Source organism: Aythya marila, assembly GCF_965140915.1.
Source record: "Aythya marila genome assembly, chromosome: 15".
In the NCBI taxonomy this organism is placed as follows: domain Eukaryota; kingdom Metazoa; phylum Chordata; class Aves; order Anseriformes; family Anatidae; genus Aythya; species Aythya marila.
In genome coordinates this window covers 4691688-4714395 of record NC_139056.1, presented here as the reverse complement: position 1 = coordinate 4714395, position 22708 = coordinate 4691688, and the positions used below count along the sequence as shown (strand labels likewise).

The 22708-nt window shown below is 57.2% G+C and overlaps 1 protein-coding gene across 1 annotated transcript in view; it reads right to left on the bottom strand.

The window, feature by feature from the left end:
* The window catches only part of LOC309883806 (syntaxin-binding protein 4-like), a gene marked incomplete at its 5' end in the record, with an annotated part of 40110 nt that extends 23145 nt beyond the window's left edge, over positions 1-16965 (bottom strand). The window contains 5 exons of the mRNA XM_082772187.1: positions 2181-2255; positions 2655-2724; positions 3448-3543; positions 7188-7261; positions 16898-16965. Coding sequence (XP_082628313.1) covers positions 2181-2255; positions 2655-2724; positions 3448-3543; positions 7188-7261; positions 16898-16965 — 383 coding nt within the window. The remainder of the gene's footprint in view (positions 1-2180; positions 2256-2654; positions 2725-3447; positions 3544-7187; positions 7262-16897) is intronic.
* Between the last annotated feature and the right edge of the window lie 5743 nt (positions 16966-22708).

Here is a 22708-nt window from a genome sequence, read left to right as displayed (position 1 = left end):
AAACCTGAAAGACCAGGACAATATCTGCGCAGCCCATGGAAACAAGGCACTATTGTAACTTTCAGGCTGAGAATGAATAAACAATAATTACGCGTATGCAATAAAATTATCCTCATTAGCCAAAGATGAGCACAGATGAAATCGGATCTTCCAAACCCAGCGTGTCCAGCTCTGAATCTGAATTTTCTGCTTTAAGCCCTAGCATTACTGCAGCGCTCTGCAGCATGTCTGATGTGCCAGGCTGAAAGCATGCATCTTATACATGCCAGGACTGAGTTCCATTAACAGCACAGGTAATTGGGGCCTATAATTAACATCAGGGACAAATAATAGCCTTTATAAGTCAAATTCACCCAAGGGCAACCACAACAAAATGCTACTCAGCTGAGTCATTGGGAAAATTGGCAGGCAGGGTGAATCTTCTTCCAAACCCAGAGCCATCGCCTTTCCTCCCCAGCGTGCCTTGTCCACATGGGGCTCATGCAGAAAACCTGCACACAAACAGCTGCCAGGAGGCTGGATCGTGCCCAGCACCCTGGGCAGGGGGCTGTCTGCTCACCCACCTGCTGGAAAGATGGCCTGGCATCATAAAATAAAGACAAACATAAGGGGGAAAAAAAGAAAGAAAAAGAAAAAAAAAAAAAAAAGAGAGAGAGAGAGAGAGAGAGGAAAAAAAAAAAAAAAAAAAAGTAAAAAAAAAAAAAGTAAAAGAAAAAAAAAAAAGTAAGAAAAAAAAAAAGTAGGAAGCAGAAAAATCCTTCCTCCTTTTTCCACAGCCCTTCATCCTGGAAATATGTATTCATGTATTAAAGGCTGCCAGAAGATTGGGTAAGTAAAATCTCTGCAAATCTTAATAATAATAATAATAATAAACTCATTACTTCTCCACTGTCCCTCCAGGTAACCTTCTGCAGATTTAACAGATAAGCAAATGGAGGCCAAGCAAATTGCTGAAGGTCTGCTGGTCCTCGGTCAGGTTCTGTGCTGCCTTGCAGGGAGGCTGGGGGCTGCCAACGGATGCACGTGAGCCACAGCCGCAGCCAAAGCCACGCGTGCAGATATTTTAACAACCATCTGTTGCAGTTTAAGATGTTGGGAGGTGAGGTCGAGGTGCCTGAGCAGCTTGGAGCAGGCAGACACAGGTGAAGGCAGGACGCCAGGCGAGCAGCGAGCTGTGCGTCCTTCCTCACGCCAGAGCTGGGCGACCTGCTGGCTTCACCCAGAACTTCCTCAGCAGCTGCTAAGGGACTCACAGCTAATATAATAATTTGAGATGCAATTTCCACTTGAAGAGCACAATATGGGTAGGTAAAAAGCATCATTAATACCAAATACTTCTTCCACCAGAATATTACTGCGTTAAAATGAGCCTCATCCCTGTCATTACAGTACGCTCACCAGCCCGCTAAGGCAGTGACGCTCCACAGCTATTGGTGGATAAGAAATGAAACCATCATCCCCGACCCTAACGGGATGCAGGTACATTGAGCAAGTGACCGCAGGATCTGCAGCCACCCACGGCAGCACCAAGCCTCACGCCACCAGCCCTCCCACCCACCACGGCGCCTGGGCTTCACCCACTCTCATTTCAGTGGTTCCTGGTGCACCTCAGCTTTCCAGAGGTGTGCTTCTAGCCAAAGGAGGAGGGGAGATCCAGCACATTGCAGCGAGTCTCCCTGGGGATGGGAGCATCTAATCCCATACCTTAGCTTCCACAACCCTGCCCTCTCCTGTGAGAACATCATTGTCCCACAGCTAACTCCAGCCACGACCAAACTGAACACTTTTCTTCTCCTTTCAATGCCCCCAACCACCTCTGAAGAAAGCAAGACCTTACAGGGAGCAACCACCCATCTTCCCTAGGAGGAAGAAATCCATATAAGGCAGCTTGAAGGAGACCTTATCTCCCATCTAGCTGGAAAAGAAAGGGAAGATCCTGCTGTCTCTGCACATCTCCATCCAGAGCTTTATGTAGGACATGATAAGCCATAGGCAACTCAACACCACCCAGCAGTGCTGAAGGAGCCTTCCCATGCCTGTGCCACCCTAGGCCAAAGACCCTTGGCCACGTCTGTCTCCACCATGGGCTTTGAGCCCGGTCAGCTCAAACGCTGTCCAGTTGTAGAGGTGCCAATGAGTGCCACCACCACCACCACCCTTCCCGGTGTGAGAAGCCTTACCTGGCATCATCGTCACGGGCTATAAGAAGGCGCATGTGGCTGGTGGCTGACGCCGTCCGCAGGATGTCCACGGCCCTGCAGGACAAGAACACAACGTGTCAACGCCAAGGGGCTTTTTTTTGGGGTGGGGACCATTACTGGGCTGGATGGCTGTGGGGCAACCCTTGCTGTTAGTGTGCAGCCTTAGCACACTGTGTGGCGGTGCAACGCGTAGCGCCCTATTTAAGAGAAGGTTTCTCACAGATACAGGTGGGTTTGCTGCTCTGTTTTCAGAGAGAAACTTCTCATCGATAATTTCATCAATAATTTCCATGTTGGCCCTTGCAAACAGTGCTGGATGCAGAAACCCTTTGTTTGCACCAGGGCACAGACAAAGCAACACCCCAGTATCCTCCATTCAACCTGCGGCCCAAACCACTTCACAGAATTATACAAAACCGAGAGGAATGCGAGATTTCCGTCCGGATACGGTACCTCTCGCTGGTAACCCCAATTAGGGAATCTCCATTGACCTCCAGGATCTGGTCTCCTGGCTGCAGGCGCCCTAGAAAAGAAAACTAATGGATAAAAACTGCAGAAAATACAGCTTGGAGGGACTTGGAGAGGTTGGGCTGTTCCTGCCTTTGCCCAGAGACAGGATGAAATATGCATGGGTTGTTCTGAGATGCTCATCAGACCTGTTTTTCAAGATGTCCGTAGATGAAGTATCTACCACGGCCCTGAACACACTCTGCCAACGTCAGAGGCCTCCCATGCTATAGGAAGTTACAAAAGTAAACACAAAAATACCATAAAACTTCTGCTTCATTCAGTTTGAGGTCAGGTAGGAAAAACCACGAGTGGTTCCACCTGCTCTGGATTTATTTTTTCTTCATCAGATGGAAAAATAATGTTGTAACATTTGGAAAAAAAAAAAAAAAAAAAGGCTTAAGTTCCAGAAGGTGAACTCTGCGGACCCTTGCCTAATGCCTGCTGGTAAGTCGCTTTGGGGCTGCACGCGATCCTGTGCGGCTGCTGCAGGCAGCAGAGCGCAGCGAGCTCTTTGTGCAGCAGGGATGGAGCTGGGGTTAAAGCCACAAAGCAATCCTCTAAGTGCTGTGGAGCCCAGGGGCAATGCAGCCCTTCATCATTACAGTGATTATCACAGTAAAAACCAGCCCCGCTGCTGGAAAATCTGGGAGGAAGCACCCAAATGCCCCAAAAAGCAATGTATGGAAGTACCCTGTCTTCTGGCTTTTCTGCTGATCCCCCTCCATGTTTCACTCACCGTCAGCATAAGCAACACCCCCTGGCAGGATCCTCTTGACATAGACTCCATATTCTTCTCCGGTGAGCTCCTTGATGCCGCCGATCACCTTAATACCTGGGGGAGGAGAAACGCCCGTGGCACAAAGGCACGAACCAGGCAGATTTGGGATCTAAGGCTTGTTGTAAACCGCTTTTGTGGCAGGTCCTGCGTGCCTCCTGTGCTACACCCGCGGCAGAAACAGGACGAGGCTGCTGACGCAGCACAGAGGCCAGAAACATCTGATAACACCTGCTCCGTGTTACAGTGATGGAGAACAAGCTTTGGGGAACGCATGGGCAGGGAGTGACTGCCTTCCCACAACCCAAAAAATTCATCGTTTGCACTTAAATTGGTCCGTGCTGGGAAAGGAGGCAATTCTGCTGGAGAAGCTTCAGCTGCCATGATGAGCCCCATTAGAAGTTGTTGTGGGAAGGCGATGCTCCACTACATCCCCTGCAGCAGCCACTTCTGAGCACCATCTGAGCAGCTCAGAGGCAGGGATGTCCCTTGGTGCCCTGCAGCTCCCCAAACTCCATGGGTGCCTTCACCAGGGGCTGGCACCACACGGCTGTGTCCCTGCTGCCGTGCATAAGCTGGCTGGGAAAGGCGCAAGAGACTTATTTGCCCGCTGTCATTAAATCCCACTTCGAGGATGCAGGCTGCAGACAGAAGGATTAAAAAGCCTGGCTTTAATTAACAAATCTCTCCCGGGACCCGCCAGTCAGGCATTTTGCTGCTGTGGCTGGGAGGGCAGGCTGAGGACAGTTGGCACCGCACTGGGGACATGCCCCAGGGCTGGCCCTAGCTCAGGACCACTGGGGACAGTGGCACAATCTCCATCCGCTGCTCCCCTTCCAATATAACCTAAGCCCTGCACTAAGGACTCCTGTTGTTTTCAGCTATCCTAGGGAAAGGCCTTGTCTCTCAAGTTGCCTCGTGTTAAACTCACTGAGGCGGGTGGCAGAGAGCCCCCGGGATGAGGATCGCAGCGGGAGGGCCCAGGGGCCCTGCACCACGAGCACAGGCCCTGCACAAGGCACAGCCCCAGCAGCTCCCCCAGTGCATGAAGGGGTGAGGAGTGATGGCGTGGGTCAGGCACATCCCTTGAAGGTCTGCACCTCAGGGGGGGGCCAGCAGGGACAGCACCCAACAGCACCGTGACGTCTGTCGGTGCCGGTCTCCTGGGCATCAAGTGAATAATGACTCATTTCCCTTTTGTGTCCGCACATCAATTGTAATAATGGCTTAATATAGCTGAAGTATCTACAAATCCTCCTTCATCCCCAACAATGTCAGGAGAAAATCCGATCTTGTTATTAAAATCAGCGATTACTCACAGCATCGCTCCCAGCCACACTCAAACTTTGACAGGGGGGACAAAACCAACGAGCTCCTTCTCTCCCCTGTTGGCAATCCCGGCAGGCACTGCTGCTTGCACCGGGAGTGCCCCTGGGTGCAGAGGTGGTGTGGGGCAGTGGGACCGTGGGTGACAGCACTGCCCTGTCCCCCATCCCCTGCTGGTGCCCACGGGGGTACAGGCTCAGGCTGTTTGCTGCAGTCCAGAGCAGGCACCTGTCTGTTGTCTGCTTCTCCTTGGGGTTTTGTCTGGGAGTTCCACAGCTCGGGTAGCGTTCCTGGGAGCCTTCCTATTTTATAAATGCCTGTTTCGATTGAATTTATATCTGGGACCCAGTTTAGGTAAATAACGGCTCTTTAATTATCACAGCATCAAAGTCCCAGTATAATGCGTATTAAGTCATACTTAGGGCCAGATAATCTAGCCTATTTTGGATCCCTCTCTTTAATCTTTCCTTTCTGGCAGAGGTCCTGGTGCTGATGCTGATGTCTCCACTCATTTCTCTTTTGCAGAATAAAGGTTTACAGGGAAATTCCAGGTGGGAATGCAATTTGCACCAGCCAAGACGGAGTTTTCTTTGGATTCCTAGCAATAGTATAAGTTTCCCCAAGATCCTTGAGCTTCCCTGCTACATCTAATCCTGCTCCCACTAATGCCGGTGTCACAGTTCTCAACTTCTCAGCCCTATAATCTCACCTGCTCCCGGCTCGCCGGGCGGCTCTGTGCCACGGGTCAGGGGTCTCCCAGCTAATCTGGTTGTTTAGCCCAAATGCCATCATCCCCACGGCTCCTGGGGTGCCAGGCATGTAGGCAGCACAGGTTCTGATCCCAAACTCTCCTCCTCCCAGCTCCACCACCCTCACACTGAAATTTGCCTGCTGGGGGATGCTGTCCCCGCCAGCACAGTGCCGTGGTCCCAGCGGTCTGCACGCAGTGAGGCTGCCCGCTTTGCGCCTAAGCCAGCAATGTTCAATTACATTTCCCGTAATCCCTCTGTTGATCCTGCAGCCCCAGCCAGCTCTCTCTGTCTGGAGGAAGGGACAGATTGCAGGTGAATCTCTCTCTGCCTTGTCCTAAGGAGATGAAGGTCAAGATAATGGGATCCTGGCGTTTCTGAGAAACACTCCTTCATCAGCACTTCATCAGCCCTTTGACGGCTATTCTTTAATTCCAAGCTCCATTCTGGGAGCCGCCAGGTAACCCCTTTGAACTCCTGCCCAGGTCCACTTGTGGGTTTCCACACCAAACCACGGAGAAGCAGAGCCAGGGCCAAACGCTGACCTGCCTCACCAGCCCCGAGCAGACTGATTCTGCCCTGCCAAGCACCCGCAGCTGGGTGGAAGAAGCTGGCACCAGGCATAGGTGCTCACAGAGGAACCTTTTTTCCAGAATGTGTTTGTGCCTTCCTGCATCATTGTGCCTTCCTGCAGCATGGTTCAAGACCCAGCAGAGGTCTGAGAGACCCTGCAGAGACCCTCAGGCACCAGCAGCTGGAGAGGAGCTGTGCAGGGACCCAGCGGAGCAGCTTGTGGGGGGCTGTGACCAGTCCTTAATGAGCCAATCTAACCCCACAGCTAAAATCCCATCAACTCAGCCACAACTGCTTCCTGAGATTAAAATATTCAGAGAGCAAAGGAGCTTCCCCAAGTTCCCATGGGCCTTATGAGTGGGTGATCAGAAGAGAGCCAGGGAACTGCAGCATAGAGCCCCGTTAGCCAAGAGCTGGGAGCAGCCGCTAATTAACGAGTGGTGCCAGGAAACCTGAACTTGTTTCTCTGGGGAGGAGGAATTCCTGGGACAGGCCCCCAGGTGGTCACCCAGATGGTTATGACCCTCCTCTCTGTGCTTTGACGTCCGGTGCCCTACCAAGTTTGGCTGACTCACTCTGTGCTCGTGCTCTTACTGTGGGCCAGGGTTTCCGATGGGATCCCACCTGCCCTCATAGAGCCCAGGCCCCAGGAAGGCTCTAGCACCTGGCAGGGGCTTTCTGGGAGCCAGGACACCAGCACGGGCTTGGGAAGTGTACGGGATTTGTTTTGTTAAGCTGGAGAAGACAGCAAGATCTGCAGAAAGCTCTGAAAAGCCTTCCCCTCCACCCTGCTCAGCCCCAGCTCCAGGTTCCCGTGCAGCCCTCAGCACTGCAGCTGCTCATCACCAGCAGGAATTAATTGGGATTTTGACCTTATTTGAACCCCCCAGCTGTGAAAGGTTCTATCAGAAGCTCAGCACAGGCAGACACAAGAACTGGTATTCCCATGAGAAATCGGACTTCAGACAGAGGACAGATCAGGACACGGACCCTGGGGATGTGCGGGATGCTGGAACTTCCCCCAGTGTGGGCATCAGGGGGCTCAGGACTCACCCAGCCCGTTGGCACAGTCGTAGAAGTCAAAGCAATGCATGGTTCGATCCATCCCGTACGGTCCCATGAGTGTCCTGGGGGAGAGAGGAGAGGCATCTTCCTGAAGTGGGTGATGACAAAGAGCTGTCCACCTGCGTGCCAGCGCCGCCTCCGGCCCCGCAGGGCTACCTGGAGGTTCGGGCTGAGAGTCAGGGCTGCGTGTTAAGCCCACCCTGGCAAAAAGCATCCCCCCTGCCACCCCCCCAGGGTTTATACAGATAACCGAGAGAATATGTGCAGGGCTGGACATCATCCTCCCCACCCAGCAAAGCTGATGGACCTGCCTGCGATTCATTACCCCAGATTAACAGGGCCGGACAGCTGTCCAGCTGGGTGGAAGTGAGATCAGGGCTAGGACCAATGTCCCGGGAATAAACCCGTTTCACAGACACAAACAGCCCGTAATGAAGAAAAACAGGCCACATCTACTCCAAGTGCTCTGTACCACATGCGGGGTGGCCCACGGGGAGGCAGGGACCATTTTCCACATCTCCATCCCGCCAGAACTGGGGATCTACGGCCTGGCCCCAAGTTTCTGCCCTGCCAGGCTGAGGGTGGGAGCTTCTCCCAAAGTGGGCAGGAGAGCAACCCAAACCTTCGCTTCCCCCACGCCAAGTCACATCCCAGCTGCTGTTTTAGCCAGTCTCCCTCCACTCCCTTCTATTGATTTTTAAATCTGGTTTAATAGAACCCAGCTTTGGGGAAGCCCCACTCCAGGCATCGCTCCTCCTCCACAGGGTCGCCCCAGGAGGACCAGAAGACCTTGGCACGACAAGCCCAGAGACAGGCAGGGGTCTCCCAAAACACTCTTCATTCTGGAATTTAATTTGCAAGAGGAAAAAGAGTTTCTGAACCAAGATCAGGTCCCAGATCTTCACTGGGTGCAGCTGAGAAGGGACGATGAAGCAGGGCAAGATGCATTCCTCCGAGCACAGCAAAATGGGATGGAACCTCACAGACTGCTCTTACCAGCCATACAAACACCACTCACAACATCCAACCATGGGCCGTAACGCCCACCTCTGCAGCTCGGGCTGGAAGCTTTTTATCCATGTTACAAACCACCCCCCTCGATATTCCCACATTTCAGCTGTTCAGGACACAAGACAGCCATACGGCCCCACTGCTTTGCCAGAAAATGGTGTTTGGGGTTTCCAGGGAGCCAGCCCAGCCTGGCCCCAGCCACCCCCTGGGATTTTCAGCATGAATCTCAAGGAAAACTCTACCATGAGCAAAGAGAAACAGCTCAAACTGGGCTGAAAGGCAGGGCGAGGGTAGAGGCGGCAGCGAAGCAGGTGCCTACCGGTGCCACCAAACCTTGTCCTCCATCCCACGAGCCCCAGCCCTGTGCTGGGGGGAAGCCTGGGACCCCCCCACATCCCCACCCTGGCCCTCTACGTGCTGTCACCTGCTGATGATGATGGCTCCCTTGTAGAGCACGGAGACAGCAGGCATCTTGCTGGCAGCGGCAGCCCAGCCCGGCCGCCCCGATTTGGCAGGAATCCGTCAAAATGATGCGAAACGGGGAGGGCGGGGGTCACGTGGTCGCCCCGTATGCATGTTAATTCCACCCAACATTAACACAGATCAGCTAAAAACATCTCCAACTTTAGATTAAAGCTTATGCAAGCCAAGCAGAGCCAATGCTGCCCATTGCGAGCGCCTTCCTGAGCACAGGGGCAGTGAGCTGCCCCAGCCCCCTGGAGGGCTCCCCACACAGAATTAAAACAATGGGATCGTTGTCTGGGTACATCCTATTGTTCATCTTCTGGGAACATCCCCTCCAGGGCTGAAAGGCAGTGATCAGCGCAGGACACGCATCCTTGGCATCCCTAAAGACTTAAAATCCCTGGCGAAGCTTTGGAAGCAATAACAGACTGTAGCACTCAGGGGTTTAGTTGTGTTTTTTTTTTTTTTTTTTCCTTTGCATCTTTTCCAGCCCACAGCATTTCCTGCTTAACGCGAGGCGAGTTGAGCTGTTCCGCTGGCCATCAGGAGGTCAGAAGCAGGACCTGCCCTTAAACAGCCTCTTCTGCCCCGTTTCCCCTTGTGCCCCCAGCCACAGCGGGGTGACCCCAGAGGTGGGACATGGCATCGTGTCCTCCTGGGCCACGAGCACCAGGTTGGGTGGGACAGCACACGTCCCGCACCCTGGGACAGCCCAACTCCATTAATGGGGTCACCCCACAGCATCTCTGCACGCTCCAGGCCACCCTCGTTAATTGGACCAGACCTTAATAACTGAACATCGGTGCACACCAGTCCAGCTCATCCGTGGACCCGATACAGATGTGTTTGCTTAGGGCTGCAGACTCTGCCAGATGTTTGTTTGGACACGGTGCTTTGGATGTTACTTCTCCCCCACACGAAGATGAATCTGATGGGCAGGAGCCCTCACTGGGGCCTCGTGCTGCCTTGCCCAGGGTCAGGGAACTTGCAGAACAATAACCGTGAAAGGCTCTCCTGTGTTTTAATTGCTGTTTTACTTTTGTTTTTTAAATTACTTCCATCTTGGGGAGTTTATATGAAACATTAAAAATTCAGAGCAGACCTTCAGCTGCCAAAGCACTCTAGAAATCTAATTTCTTTATCCAAGTTTTGCTCTTGCAGCTAAAGGATGTCTACTGGACACCAAACACAGCCACCTCTGGTGTTTGCTCACAGGCACCCCTCCAGGGCAAGGTGCTCGCCCCACACCTGTGAAAAGGCTTCAGCCAGAGGGACCAGGAGCAGAGGGGCCGAAGCACAGCACTGCTTCCCAGTCTGCCACAGGGCCAGGGACTGGGAGCCCCACTGGGCTCCCCAGCGATGCCCTCACATCACCCCTCAGACCAGGCCCGGGGTACAGAACACCCAAGGGTGTGCTCCACAGGGGTCTCCTTGCACCCTGCTGCTCAGAAGGGCACCAGCCCACCCATCCCACCAAGGTCCACGTGCCTGTCTCTGACCCTAAAGCATTCGGCCTAGGACAGCCAGGTTTTGTGGCAGGGCAGACACGTGAATTCAGCTCCTTGCAGCACTGCCGCCCTGCGTCCAGGCCTGTTCCCTGTCCATGGGGAGCTGTCCCACACCTTAGGAGGTCTTTGGAGACTTCTCTAATGAATTAATTCACAGAATTAACCCCTTGGCTCACAGTCTGAACTGTCCCAAATCAATGCTGACGAGGCAAAGGGGTGGCACAGGGGGCAGTGCCTGCAGCGCTGAGCAGACCCCTGTGTGTGCACGTGTTTGGGGCTGGGATGCTCAGCAGCTTCACGACCAAATCCTTCAGCAGCCATCACCAGACCGCCCAGTGCCACCAGCAGCACCCAAAGCCACCCCCCTCCTTCCCAAAACATCGCACCAGCTGGGCTGGGCACCACAATGAGCTGCAGCCCGACCAGGGCTCAGTTTTATCTCCAAGCCCTCAGGCCCTCACTTTCTCCAAAACAGGCTGGTGCTGGGAAAATCAGCAGACTCTGGTGCTGCTCCTGCTGGTTAACATCTGTCCTATCTAGAGGAGAAGTCAACCCTAAACCACAACAGAATAGCTTCAAAAGTTTTTTTAGTTTAAAGCTTTTGCTCCCATTCAGGAAAGATTTATAAGCCACGTGCAGCGTGCCCCAAGGTCCTGATCCTGCCCCATATCACTGGTGCTGAAGGCAAACACCCCGCTGACAAAGGGAACGCACCCTCAGCTCAGACCCAGCTGGGCATCCCAGAACAGCCCAGGCTTCTCATCCCAGGAAGAACTCACATTTCTCAATAAGCAGGTGAATGGAAGGAGCACGAATTCAGTACAAACCAACATCGCAGGGCCAGACAGCCTACAAACGTGTGCTTTACGTCCACATTTTAGTCTACTGCTAGAAAAAGTGAGTTTTGGTGGCATTGATTATTGCTATATAAAAGCTTTTTGCTAATAACAATAATAATAATATCCAAAGCTGAGTGAAGATACATCCATCAGCTTTAATTAACGCTTACTTGCGTGCAGGAGTGGCTGAAGCAAAGTGGAAGCAACAATAAGGCTTCCAGAGCAGAGCCACAAGACAAAAAACACCGAGGGCAAAACCCAGCACAAGTCAGGCATGTTCCTGAGGCATTTTTCTAACAGGTGACGATGGGGAGGGCTGGGGAGAAGCACAGGACACAGCCTCAGCTGTGAGAGCCCTGTCCCAGGCGGTGCCACCACCTCCTGTGGGGACAAGGACACAAAGGACGGGCTGGCTGCGCCCTGCACCTTCCCCAACACCTCCAGCTCTCACACCTTCTCCAAGGCATCTGGGGAGGGAAAAAAAAAAAAAAAAAAAAAAAAAGAGGGGAGGAGGATCGCTGCACAGAGCACAATGATCAGCAGAAGCAGCTTGTCCTCATCATGCAAGCCTCTCTGTGCCCCTCCTGCCCAGACTACAAGAGAACAGCACCTACAGGGACCAAGCGCCTCTGGACTTCCAGGTTTTGATGCCACCAGCTCCTCGACTTTCAAGGCAGACCTTTTAGGGCCCTTCATGAAGGCAGGCTCTGTGGGAAGGACGTCCTCTCTCTTCTGCTTCTCTCCATCCTCAGTTTTCTTGACAGCACATTTTAAGTTTTAAAGTCCTTGGATTTTTTCCCAAATCCCAGTGATGTAACCCACCCTGTGCCTGGCCCAGCAGCATGCTGCCAGAGGGGAGCGAGCTGCCTCGAGGGCCTCCCTCTGCTGCCCGGGGCAGATTTCAGCCCTGTCACTGCAGAAAACAGCATTAGGATCTGCAAGATGGAAGGGGTGGGTTGGGGATGCAACAAAACCAATGAGAATTTCTTTTCCATCTACTGGAAACTCACGAACAGATGCCATCCTCTGCTGTGTGTTACCCACCTCTCCTCTGCAGTTTGAGGAGGACCTTCTGGAGCACCAGCACACGGGCACTGAGCCCCTTCCACATTTCTCCCTTCTGCCTCCTCCCTTCCCTGCCCAGCACGAGCACCAGGAGGACACAAGGTGGCAGGAGGGGCAGAAGGGAGCAGGATGTGGGCAGTGGGACCCTAAACCTGGGCTGCAGCCACCCCGTCCTGCGGCCAGGTCAGCCCGGGGACAGGACAAGGAGAGGGCACGAAGGTGCCAGACCTGGGGACAGGTCACCGAGCCAGCAGGGAGCCTCGCTGCAGGGCTTAGCAGAGGGACGGGATCCGAGCAGGTTTGTGTGGGTGGGAATTAAAGAGGTGGGAATTAAAGAGAGGCAGAAAGCTGTCCTTCAGCAGCAGCAAAGTCCGAGGGCTTCAGGAGGCAGCAGTAAGAAGGTCTGACATGGGAGAGGGCAGCCCGTGGTGGGATCCATGTCCCACCAAGCCCAGGAGCCACCGTGGGAGCGAGGGATGCTCGGGCAGCTCCCCAGAGAGGTGCTATCAGGCTCTTGCTTAATGAAGATCCAACATTTGTTTCATGACAAAACAACATTAGCGTGGGCTGAAGAGGAGCTTGCATCTGATTAGACAACAACCACATTGCTTACAGGATCGGCTACAAAGTGGTGATAACAAATCAAACAAAAAGAGATAATCAGCTGCTGTAAAGTTGAGAAGCAATCGCACGCTGCCCACCGTCACAGCATCGCCCACGCCATTTCCATAAATATTGCCCCTGGAGCTGTTTTGAGCAAACTCAAAGAAATCAGGGATGTTCACAGGCAAGCCTGAACAGAAACACGCTGCCGAAGTTACTGGTGGAGAAGTGCCCAACCTCCCCAGCTGCAAGCAGCCCCCGGTGCTGGGTGTCCCCCTGGCGCTGGGTGCCCCCGCCACCCAAGGCAGGAGCCTCCCCGCTGGGTGCCCAGCTCGGCCCCAAACAGTCTGAGATCCAGCCAGCAGCTAAAAACCCCAGTGCTCTGAAACAGCAGACTGGGAGGAAGCTGGAGGTGCTTTGGGAGCTGCAGCGTTCCACGAAGACATGCTTGTGACCAAAAGGGTGAAGAATTTCCTCAATGGCAGGGCTCACATGGGTCCATGCAGTGTCCCAGCTGGGGCTGTGGTGCCCCCATGGCGCACCGGGAGGGCAGTGACAGGTCCCAGTGCCCCAGGGACCTGCAGCCCCCTGTGAGGCACCACACAGCCCCCAGCCACCCACCAGCACTGGGAGGATGCTGTAGGGCTGCTGCGAGCTCAGCGTGCTGACACAGCTCCCCAGGCCCGGGTTTCACACCAACCTCCCCATCCCATTGCCCAGCAGACCCCAGGGCTCCTCCATCCCCTGCCCCAAGGCACAGAGCAGGGAGGTGGTCCTGGGGGGCTTGCCCAGCCCAGTGGTGCTGGGTCACCAGTCACCAGGCCCAGCCCTGTTGGAATCAAAGCCTGGCTGTTTGTCCAGTGATGGCGAAGCAAGCAGTTCCTAAAACCAAGAATGTTTCACTGCTTGATCCCTCTGCCCGCTGAAGGAAGAGCCTTAAGCCCAGGCAGGACGCGTTGCCTCAGCCTTAGAGGAGGAAAACCCCCGTCCCCCAGGGGGATATAACCAGCAGCAGCCCCCATCCCGAGGGCAGATGGAGGGGCAGCTCCCCTGCTAGCCCAGCTTCTCAGGTCTTCAGCTGCTTCTGCCACCCTCCCCTGAACTTCACCCCACTCATCCGCACCCTTCTTGGCCAGCGGGTTTCTTTTCAGCACGGGGGACTCATCTCGGTGAACTCTCCCTGATGTTCCCCTCTATGGGCAGGGGCTTCCAGAGGGAGCTGGCCCCACCTGAAGACAAGCAGCGAGGCAGTGCAGGTGGGGCATTTTGGGGGGATGCTCCTCTCCCTGAGCACGTGTAGCCCCCTGTGTGAGGCACGGCTGCCAGGCACCACCAGGACAGACCCTGCGCTTGGCTCCATCTGACGAGGAGAACATCCCCGGGGCTCCCACCCAGGGGTTGTTTGCAGGCTTGAAGAGGCCAGAAGGACTCAACCACGGGCCGAGCTCCCCCCATGGCCATGCAGCTTGCCCCGTGCTGCTTCAAAGCGCTTCGGTGGAGGGAAGGGCAAAAAGGTCTCTCTAATTACCACGTCCTGCAGCAATTAGGGAGAGGCCGTTCCAGGCAGCAGCCAGGTCCCGCCTGGTCTGGTGAAGCTTCCTGGGGACGATGTTTGTGTCGGGGCCTCCCGGCACCTGCCCCAGCCCCCAGGCACTGGCCGGCCAGCGGGATGCATGCCACGAGGCTGCAACGAGCTCACCCCGCTGTCGCTGCAGCAGGCGTGGCGGTGGCACCCCGCCTGCCTTCCTCTTCCTCACCACCCACGGGACAAGGATGTGCTGCTCCCCTGGATGGGAGCACGGGGATTTGTGCTGCAAAGCACAGCCTGGGCCTGAGGAGCAGCTCACCACCCCAAACCCACACGCTCACAGGAGGTCACGAGCCCTGCTGCATCTCAACACACTGAATTTCATCAGAGGAGGAAAAAAAAAAAAACAAGGTTTGCCCAAGCTTCAGCTGGAAGGCAAAGCGGAGGCCAGCGGGAACCCTTCAGCCACTCCACTGCAGGCAAATGGGACCTGCAAAGGGTTAACAGGATTATGAGCCTCCCTGCCTTGCTAAATCCCCTCGGTCATAGGATTGGACTGGTTGTAAACTTATTAGCAGGGGAAGGATGCTGGTGGCCGAGCAGGCGGTGGAGCACTGCCACCCCCCCCCCCACCCCGGTGCAGAGGAGAGGGGAATGAATTGGGGAAGGACGGCAGGAAACCAGCCCGAGGGAACCCCAACGCACCCCCAAGACAGGAGAGAGAAATAAAGAGGGGAGGGAAGCAGCTGGCTGCTGAGAGACGGGAAAGCAAAGCCTTTGGGGAGAGATTCCCGGTGCGGGTCATGCCACCGAGCCTGGACTGCAACAGATGCTGGAGGAGATGCAGCCCTGGCAGCTCCGTGCTGCCAACAGCAGCTTGCAGAGGGCTTGGCTCCATCCTCGAGCATCCCCGTGGTCAAACACAAAGCCTGATCCTGCACAAAACACCTTCAGCAGGGCTTTCTTACAGCCCCTCGCATCCCCTGGAGAAACAAAGAGAGGTGGGAGATGCCGGCAGCATCAGCACCAGGTCAGGGAGCTGAGAGAGGAGCTGCCGGGGCCGCCACCGCACCGGCTGACGTCCCACCACCACACCATGTGTATCAAATCCCTATTCCAAACTCCGCAAAATTAATCTTTTAATCAGCGGCCATATTTATCGGTGGGCTGGGGAGGTGTTATCTCCCCGCCATCTGCTCGCTGCAGAGCCCAACAGCCCAGCCCCGGCCCCACGCAGCCGGAGCTCGCCGCACGCAGGGTCCGGCCCCACGCACAGCTCCCCATGGCCAGGGGCACGAAGCTGGGGAAGGTTTGGACCCAGACCCCAATGAAGGAGCAGATTTCTCATGGAGAAGACAGCTTTTGATTGAAGAAAAATAATAATAATAATAATAATAATAATTTTGATCTTGATGGGCAGCCCCACAGAGCCGGGGGTGCTGTGGGACGGGGGAGCTGTGCTGCCCTGAGCTCCCCACCCTACTGCAGCCCCACTGCTTCTGAACCCAGGGGTGGCACCAAGCCGGCAGCGCTTCCCCAGACTCACCCTGCAAGGTCAAGCCCGTCCCATGTTACCACTTTCCATCCAGCAACGGATTCTGCCTTTTCTACACCCAAAAGCAGCAGGGAAGCATCAGCTCCCGCACAATGCCCCAGGGAGCCTCATGGGGGAGAAGGAGCCATCACCCCAAGGCGCTGCCCTCACCAGCCCACCCACGTCCCCCACGGGGTGCTGCCACCCCACGCACCCCCCAGCACCCCTCATCCCTCACCTCAATAACCTCCTTCAGCAGGAGACGGCTCGTGCCCCAGAAACATCCACGGTCCCAGTTGCCTGCAGGCTCTCCATCCCCACGGGGGACGCCTGGGCTCGGCCAGCCCGAGAAGCCTCCACGGGAGCTCGGGGTGGCCCCAAGAGCCCAGCGAGTCCCTGCTGGTCTGGATCCGGCCCACTGACCCCCCAGTTAATCGGCTAAAGCCGCTCGCTCTGAACCCTGGCCCTGGCTGCAGCGGCGCTCCCGCCGGCTCCCGGCTGCCCTACATAGACATCTGCAGCCGCCAGCTCCCGGCCCCCGCACCCAGCCCAGCACCAGGCTCAGATCCTGCTCCTGCCGCCTGCCCGGAGCCCCTGCCCCTTTTCCTGGGGGGCTGGAGGGAGAACACTGCAGCTCTGCCCCCTCCACACAACATTTGGGGCTGTTGCAGCCACCCCCAGCCCTGCCCTGCCCCTGCCACCGGTGCTGACCTGCCCCACGGGACGGGCGCGCTCCCTCCAAGCCCAGCACCACAGGTACAGAGAGGAAGCATCTGGGTGGGAAACCCCAGTGCTAGGGCTGCAACACGAGCATGAGCATCCACAGGCAGCCCTGGGTGCTCCCCCCCAGCTGCTGCATGCAAAATAAATCCCCTCCCTGCCCTCACCTGGTGCCGGCCTCACCTGGTGCTGGCTGCTGGGTGCCCAGGGGCAGCATCACCCCTGGGTGCTGAGGCTCTGGTCCTGCCCTAGCCCCATGGCTTCAGGATCCCCCCGCAACCCTCTGCCCTGCGGAGAGGGACTCCCTCCACCAAAATAAATGGAATGAAACCCTAAAAAGCCACGAGGTCACCGAGCACATCCCTGCGTGGGCTTAACACCGCTCCCTAAAACCAGTGAGCCAACCAGCGCGGCCCGGTGCTTACCAGTAGATGAGGGAAAGCCCATCGAAGCGCTCCAGGTCACGGCCAGGGGGCTGCAGGTAGGACATCATCCGGGGCCCTAGGGCTGCCGCTGCCGGCTCCCGCTGCCCGGGGCCATGGGCTCAGAGCGCGGGCGGCCGGGCGCTCGGCGCGGCTCCCAGCTGCCGCCAGCCACATCTAATCCCAGCGGGCGGCCATGTGATCGCCCCTCTGCCTGCTCCCCCCTGATAAACCCCGCTGATGCCTCTCACTCCCCTGCCCACGGTGGCTGCTGCTGCTGCTGCCAGGAGCTCTGAGCCCCCCCGAGGGGTCCCCAGGGGCTGAGGTGCTCAGCGTGGCATGGGGTGGCACGGCATGGCATGGCACAGCACGGCACGGCATGGAGAGCATCTCCACGAGCAGCAGAAGCACAGGGTGGGTGCCAGGACCCCTGTGCTGCAGAAGCCGGGCAGGATGCATTTTGCTGCCCCCCACCCCAGCTCGCTGCCCCTTTCGCTGCTCGCTGGGCCACGCAGTCATTGTAATTTCACTGCTGGCACCCGGTGTTTCACACGGTGCTCAGCGCGCCGAGCGCCTTAAAGCCGATTGTCAGCGTCCCTGAGCTGCATGAGGACTGGACAAATGTGTGCACCCAGCACCTCCTTCCAAACTGCCAAAAAAATAAATAAATAACAATACCTATGTTATTCGGGGCACAATTGTTGCGTGTTTTGTCCCCCCGTTAAAGGTTGTTGGGTTGTAACTGAGGAAGCAAACACCCGGGGACTGGAAGGAAGAGGCAGAGAAGACCCAGATGAGCCTCCCCGTGCCACCTGATGCTCATGCAGGTATTTTGTTCCCCTCCCTTCAGCAGGGAGGCGCAGCCAGCCCAGCCCAGGGCAGCGTGGGCCGGGACCAGGCGAGTCCTGGGGCTGGGAAACGCGGCTGCTGGTCCCTGGGGACAGCCTGCGGGTGCTGCTCTCGGGTGCTATCGAAGCAGCCCGGAAGAAGACGGTGAATTAAAGGCTTGTCCCGCTCAGCATCCTTTTCGGGTGACTGTGCAGGATGTGCCCGAGCCAAAAGCTTTCTTGCCTGACAGCTCCCGGCTCGGGGACAGGTGCCCTGGCAGGGTGCATCCCCCGCCCAGGACAGCCGCCACTGCCAGGGCTTTGTCACCGTGCACCCGTGTGGGTGGGAGGCCGGTGGGGTGCCCTGGGTTACACCCACAGGGGAAACCTCCCCGAAGTTTCTGGGTGAGAGGCGCCACGCCTGGCACCGAAATGTGCCCGGTGCCCTGCGTCCCTGCCTGGCAGGCAGTGTCCCCAGCGGGATGTGGTGTCACCCTGACACTGGCCCTGCTGCCCCCCTCCACTGCTCCCCAGATCCTGCAGCCAGGAGTTGGAAGGAGAAGCTTTTGGTAAAATAAAAAATAATTAAAAAATAAAAATAATAATAATAATAAAAAAAAAAAAAAACACATGCCAGTCCATGAGAAGTTCAAAGAACTGTCTTCTTCTGGGCTGCTCACTGCCAACCCAACCTGGCAATGCTTAAAACCTGCCCTGGGATTTTCCACTCTGCCCAGGGCCATCCCTCTGCAACACTTCCCCAGGCTGGCAGGGACATCCTGGGGACAGTCCCCTTGCACTGGCTGGGACATCTTGGGGACAGTCCCCTTGTGCTGGCTGGGACATCCCGGGTTCAGTCCCCTTCCCACCAGCCAAGTCGGGCTTTGCTCCAAGCCTCACACAGCCCCACATGCAGCGGGCAGACAGATGGACTCTGACCCTACAAACCAGTATGGGCAGCGGTGGGCACCCAGGGAACAGCCGTGCCACCATCGGGGTTCGCTTGAGGTCCTCGACCTCCCCAGCCCGGGGACCCCAGGCGGGGCGTGGGGTGAGCAGCCGCTCCCAGGGCTGTCGCAATTTGGGGCCGGGCGGTGCCGGGCATGCTCCCCGGGACCGGTTCCTGCAGCTGGGAGGGGATGGGCGATGGCAGCAGGGTTTGCCGAAACCGCTCGGAGCGCGGTTCGGCGGGCGGGCGCAGCGGGTGTCGGGGTGCTGCGGCCACTCGGGGCCGGGCTGGCCTCCCCAACTCGCCCGTCGGGATTGTCAAAGGCAGCGTCACCCCCCTGTGACAGCACCCAGAGCCCGTGGGGACGGCGACACCACCGAGGTCCTGTCCTGGTGCCAGTGGTCCAAGGCAGCCGGTGTCCTGGGGCAGCACCTCCACCTGCCTCCTCGCAGGGTGCCCGCAGTGGTGCCCCAGGGATGCACCCCACCCACGGCCCCCCCAAAACGTGCCGGGGAGCAAGGTGCTGCCCTGCCCCGTCCACCCAGCACTTCCTCGGTGGCGGAAGCTGAGCATTATCTCCCTCGCCCATCAGAGGCAGCTGCTCGTGGGTGCACCCTGTGTGCACAGATGCAAACGTTACACCCCGGAAATTCCTGGCTTTTACATCTAAGGCCTGACCTTTCCAGCATCTTCTCCAGGGCTCAGAGGCACAGGGCTCACCCCTGGGGTCCAGGGCTGCAGCACCACACAGAGGGGACACAAGGGACCCCACACACGGAGTCATTTCCCCTCCTCTCCCCCCGATCCCCATGCATCCCCCTCTGAGGCCACAACCCAGTGCAGAAGCCCCCAGCCCCTCCTCAGAGCCCGCTTGGTGCCTGGCACGGGTGGCACCGGCACCCTCTGGTCCCCCTGCACCCAAAGCCACCCCCCCAATGTGCTCGGGTGACAAGGTGGGTCCCTTGCTCCTTTCCGAGAGGGCGAGGAAGAGACGAATTTAATTTATTCCCTGCTGCATTTTCAAGCCAAATGAGTCAGAGCCACAGCTACACACGCTGCTTTGTTTTTCTTGGCTGATAGCATTTGCTTTTGATTCATGTTTGTTCAATATTTAACTCTCGTGGTGACACTTGGGCTCAAACCAGAAAAAGCCACTTCCCAGCACCACCCACGCTGCCAGGGCAGGAGCTCTGCTTCACACGGGAGCGATGCACTTGTTTCATTTCATTTGCTTCTTGCAGCTTGGTAAATCCCCGAGCTTGCTCCTGCGGGCACCACAGCAGCTCGGGGCCGCGAGCCCCACGGGAGGCTCAGAGCAGCGGGGCTAGGGAGCGATTTTGGAGCAAAAGCGGCCTCCAAGGGGGCTGAGCGAGGTTTCGTCCCGTGCTGGGCCAGTGAGGAACGGGACCGGCCGCATTCCTGCCCAGGTGGGAGCCGGCAGGAGGGAGCAGCACGGAGGTGTCCTGGTGCCCTGCAACCCCGCACGGGAACTCCCTGCAAGCCCACAGACACAAAATGGCTCGGCTGGCTCCCCCGAGCAGGGCTGTCAAAAATTTCCACCCAGAAAATAAACGAGGTTTTTGGCTGATCCAAATTTTTGTTTTGTTCCACCGAGTGCCTCAGCTTTTGGAAGAAATTTCCAAATATTTTGGCCCCTACCTCCTCATCCTAAGCAAAGTCCTTCAGCCTTGGAGAAAACTCTGCATTGGGAAACACCACCAAAAAGCCCCCCAGGGCTGAGCACCTCAATGGGGGAGCTGGGTCCCCAGAATGCCTCAGAACCACAGGATGTGCTGGGGCCACACAAACTTTTGGGGTGCACAGGGAGGGAGAAGCCACTGTCATGATGCTTCACTGCTGGCTTGAACCCCCTGAGACCCAATCCTTTCCCAAATTACCCATGGGTGTGCTTGCATGGCATGGGGTAGGATGGGGTGAAATGGGCTGGGACAGGCAGCCCTGGCACTGGTGTGTCAGCAGGGGACCAGACAGCGGCAGCCAGGAGCCGCCTGTCCCAGCCAAGCCCCACTTTCGGGGGGCTGGTGCCCACCCCCCACCCTCATCTGGGGCTGGCGGTGCCAGGCACGGCACAGGGTGGAGAGGCGAGGGCTCGGCAGGGCGTGGGAGCCGCTCCGGAAAAGGGCTTGCCAAAAAATGCAATCGCATTGCACAAAACGTGCTCCTCTCCCGCTCCCCTCCCGCGGCGGTGGCTCAGGAGCTTCTCACCCCGGTTAAATCGATAGTGCCACGCCGCTGCCCCCACCGCGGCGCTCGGAGCACGTTTCAACCCGCCCCGCGGCACAGCAGGGACCAAGCCCTGTCCCCAGCTCCTTGATGCTTGAGGGGTTTTGGGGGATTTTCCTTTTTCTGCCTTTTGCTCTCACCAGGACCCTGGGGCACTCCAAAGCCTTCCTGAGCACGAGCACATTCCCGGTGTCCCTCTTTGGCACCACCAGCTCCGATTTTGTCCTACTGGTGTCACCTGCAGCTAACACTGGGAGCTGGTGGGGCACGGGGCTCAGCAGGGGCCAGTGCATCAGCCGAGCAGCAGAAGGGCTCGTTAGCAAAATGAACACTGCATTTTGGTGGGCAAAAAGCCTCAGGGGGATGAAACCTTGGCACGGGGGGTGCTGTGCTTGGGCAGCCCATGCTGTGCCTGGCACCATCCGGAGGCAGCGTGCAGCGGGCACGGCAGCGGGCACATTGTGTGTCCCCACCGGCAGAGCTCGGTCCAAGGCATCCAAAAAGATTGCTGGAGCTGCGAGCACCCCAATCTGCGGGTCTCACGTGAAGCTCAGCTCTGCCAGGCCCAGGCGAGTGGCGCGGGCAGAGGGCAGAGCAGTGGGCTGGGAGCCCGTCCCCCCCACGCGCCGTGCGGTGCGGCTTTGTGCAGCACCTCTGATCCCGAGCCAGCACCGAGGCAAAACACCGGGGCAGTTTACACAAGCCCCAGCTTTCCACTCCGGCGGAGTTTCTCGCCGCCCGCCGTTTCACCGAGCAGCTGCAATTTTGCAGCTCTCAAGGGCATTCGCACACAAAAATGAGCCACGCCAGAGATGTGGGGAGATTAGGAGGATTAGTGCTGCGGAGCTGGCGCAGGAGGCGAGGAGGAGGCGCAGTGCAAAAACCCTCCGGTAGGCAAAGGGATTTCCCTGGAAGCCCCCGGCTCTGCTGAGGGTGTCGGAGCCCTCGTGGGTTAAGGACACCCTCGGTTTAAGACCAAGGGGTCTCCAGGGGGCTCGCAGCTGGGAGAGGAGTGACCGCTCCCCGTGTAGATGCATCGCTGCATGATGGCAGGGGTGCACGAGCACCAGAAATCATCTCGAGAGCAAATAAAGGCAGGCAGGACTTCATGTAGTTAAATACAAGCTGGAGGACGGGGTGACTGCCACCTCTCCTCCCCCTTAGTTAGGGGTGGGAGCTGGGGCAGGGGACCTGGGCACTGCCTGGCTGGGCACAGGGATGGTCCCAGCCTCCGAACAAACCACAGAGCGACCCGCAGCACTTGGCAAATCCCCCCAACATATTAAAAATTAAAAATAAATAGGGAAATCCTGATCTGCTCCTTGGTGCAGGTAGGTTCTTCTCCAGGCCTATTTTGCGCCCCACGGCCCAGCACCTCTCCCAGGAGGAGGAGGAGGAAAAAGAAGAGGAGGAGGAAGGACACAGCCAGCGTGATCCAGGCTCAGCCAGGGGCGCAGGCAGCGTTGGTGTCCCCACCTGCAGAGACCCCACACAGCTCATCACGAGGCACCGCAGCCCAGCACCTGCAAACCCCGCACCCCAGGGATCTGGGGAGCATCCACCTGCCCCATCCTCACCCCCGAGCAGCCCGGCCACCCCCCAGCACTTGCCTTGTGCTGTCAGCGCCAACACCCAGCCCGGGGGGGCGACCCCAGAGCTGTGCAGGGGCTCCTGGTGTGCCAGGAGGGTGAGCGGAGGCTCCGGGCTCTGCCCCAGCGAGCGGCCCCGCAGCCGAGTGACGTGATGCGAGCGGGGGATCGGGATCAATAGGTCACGGCGTGCACTGATGTGCCC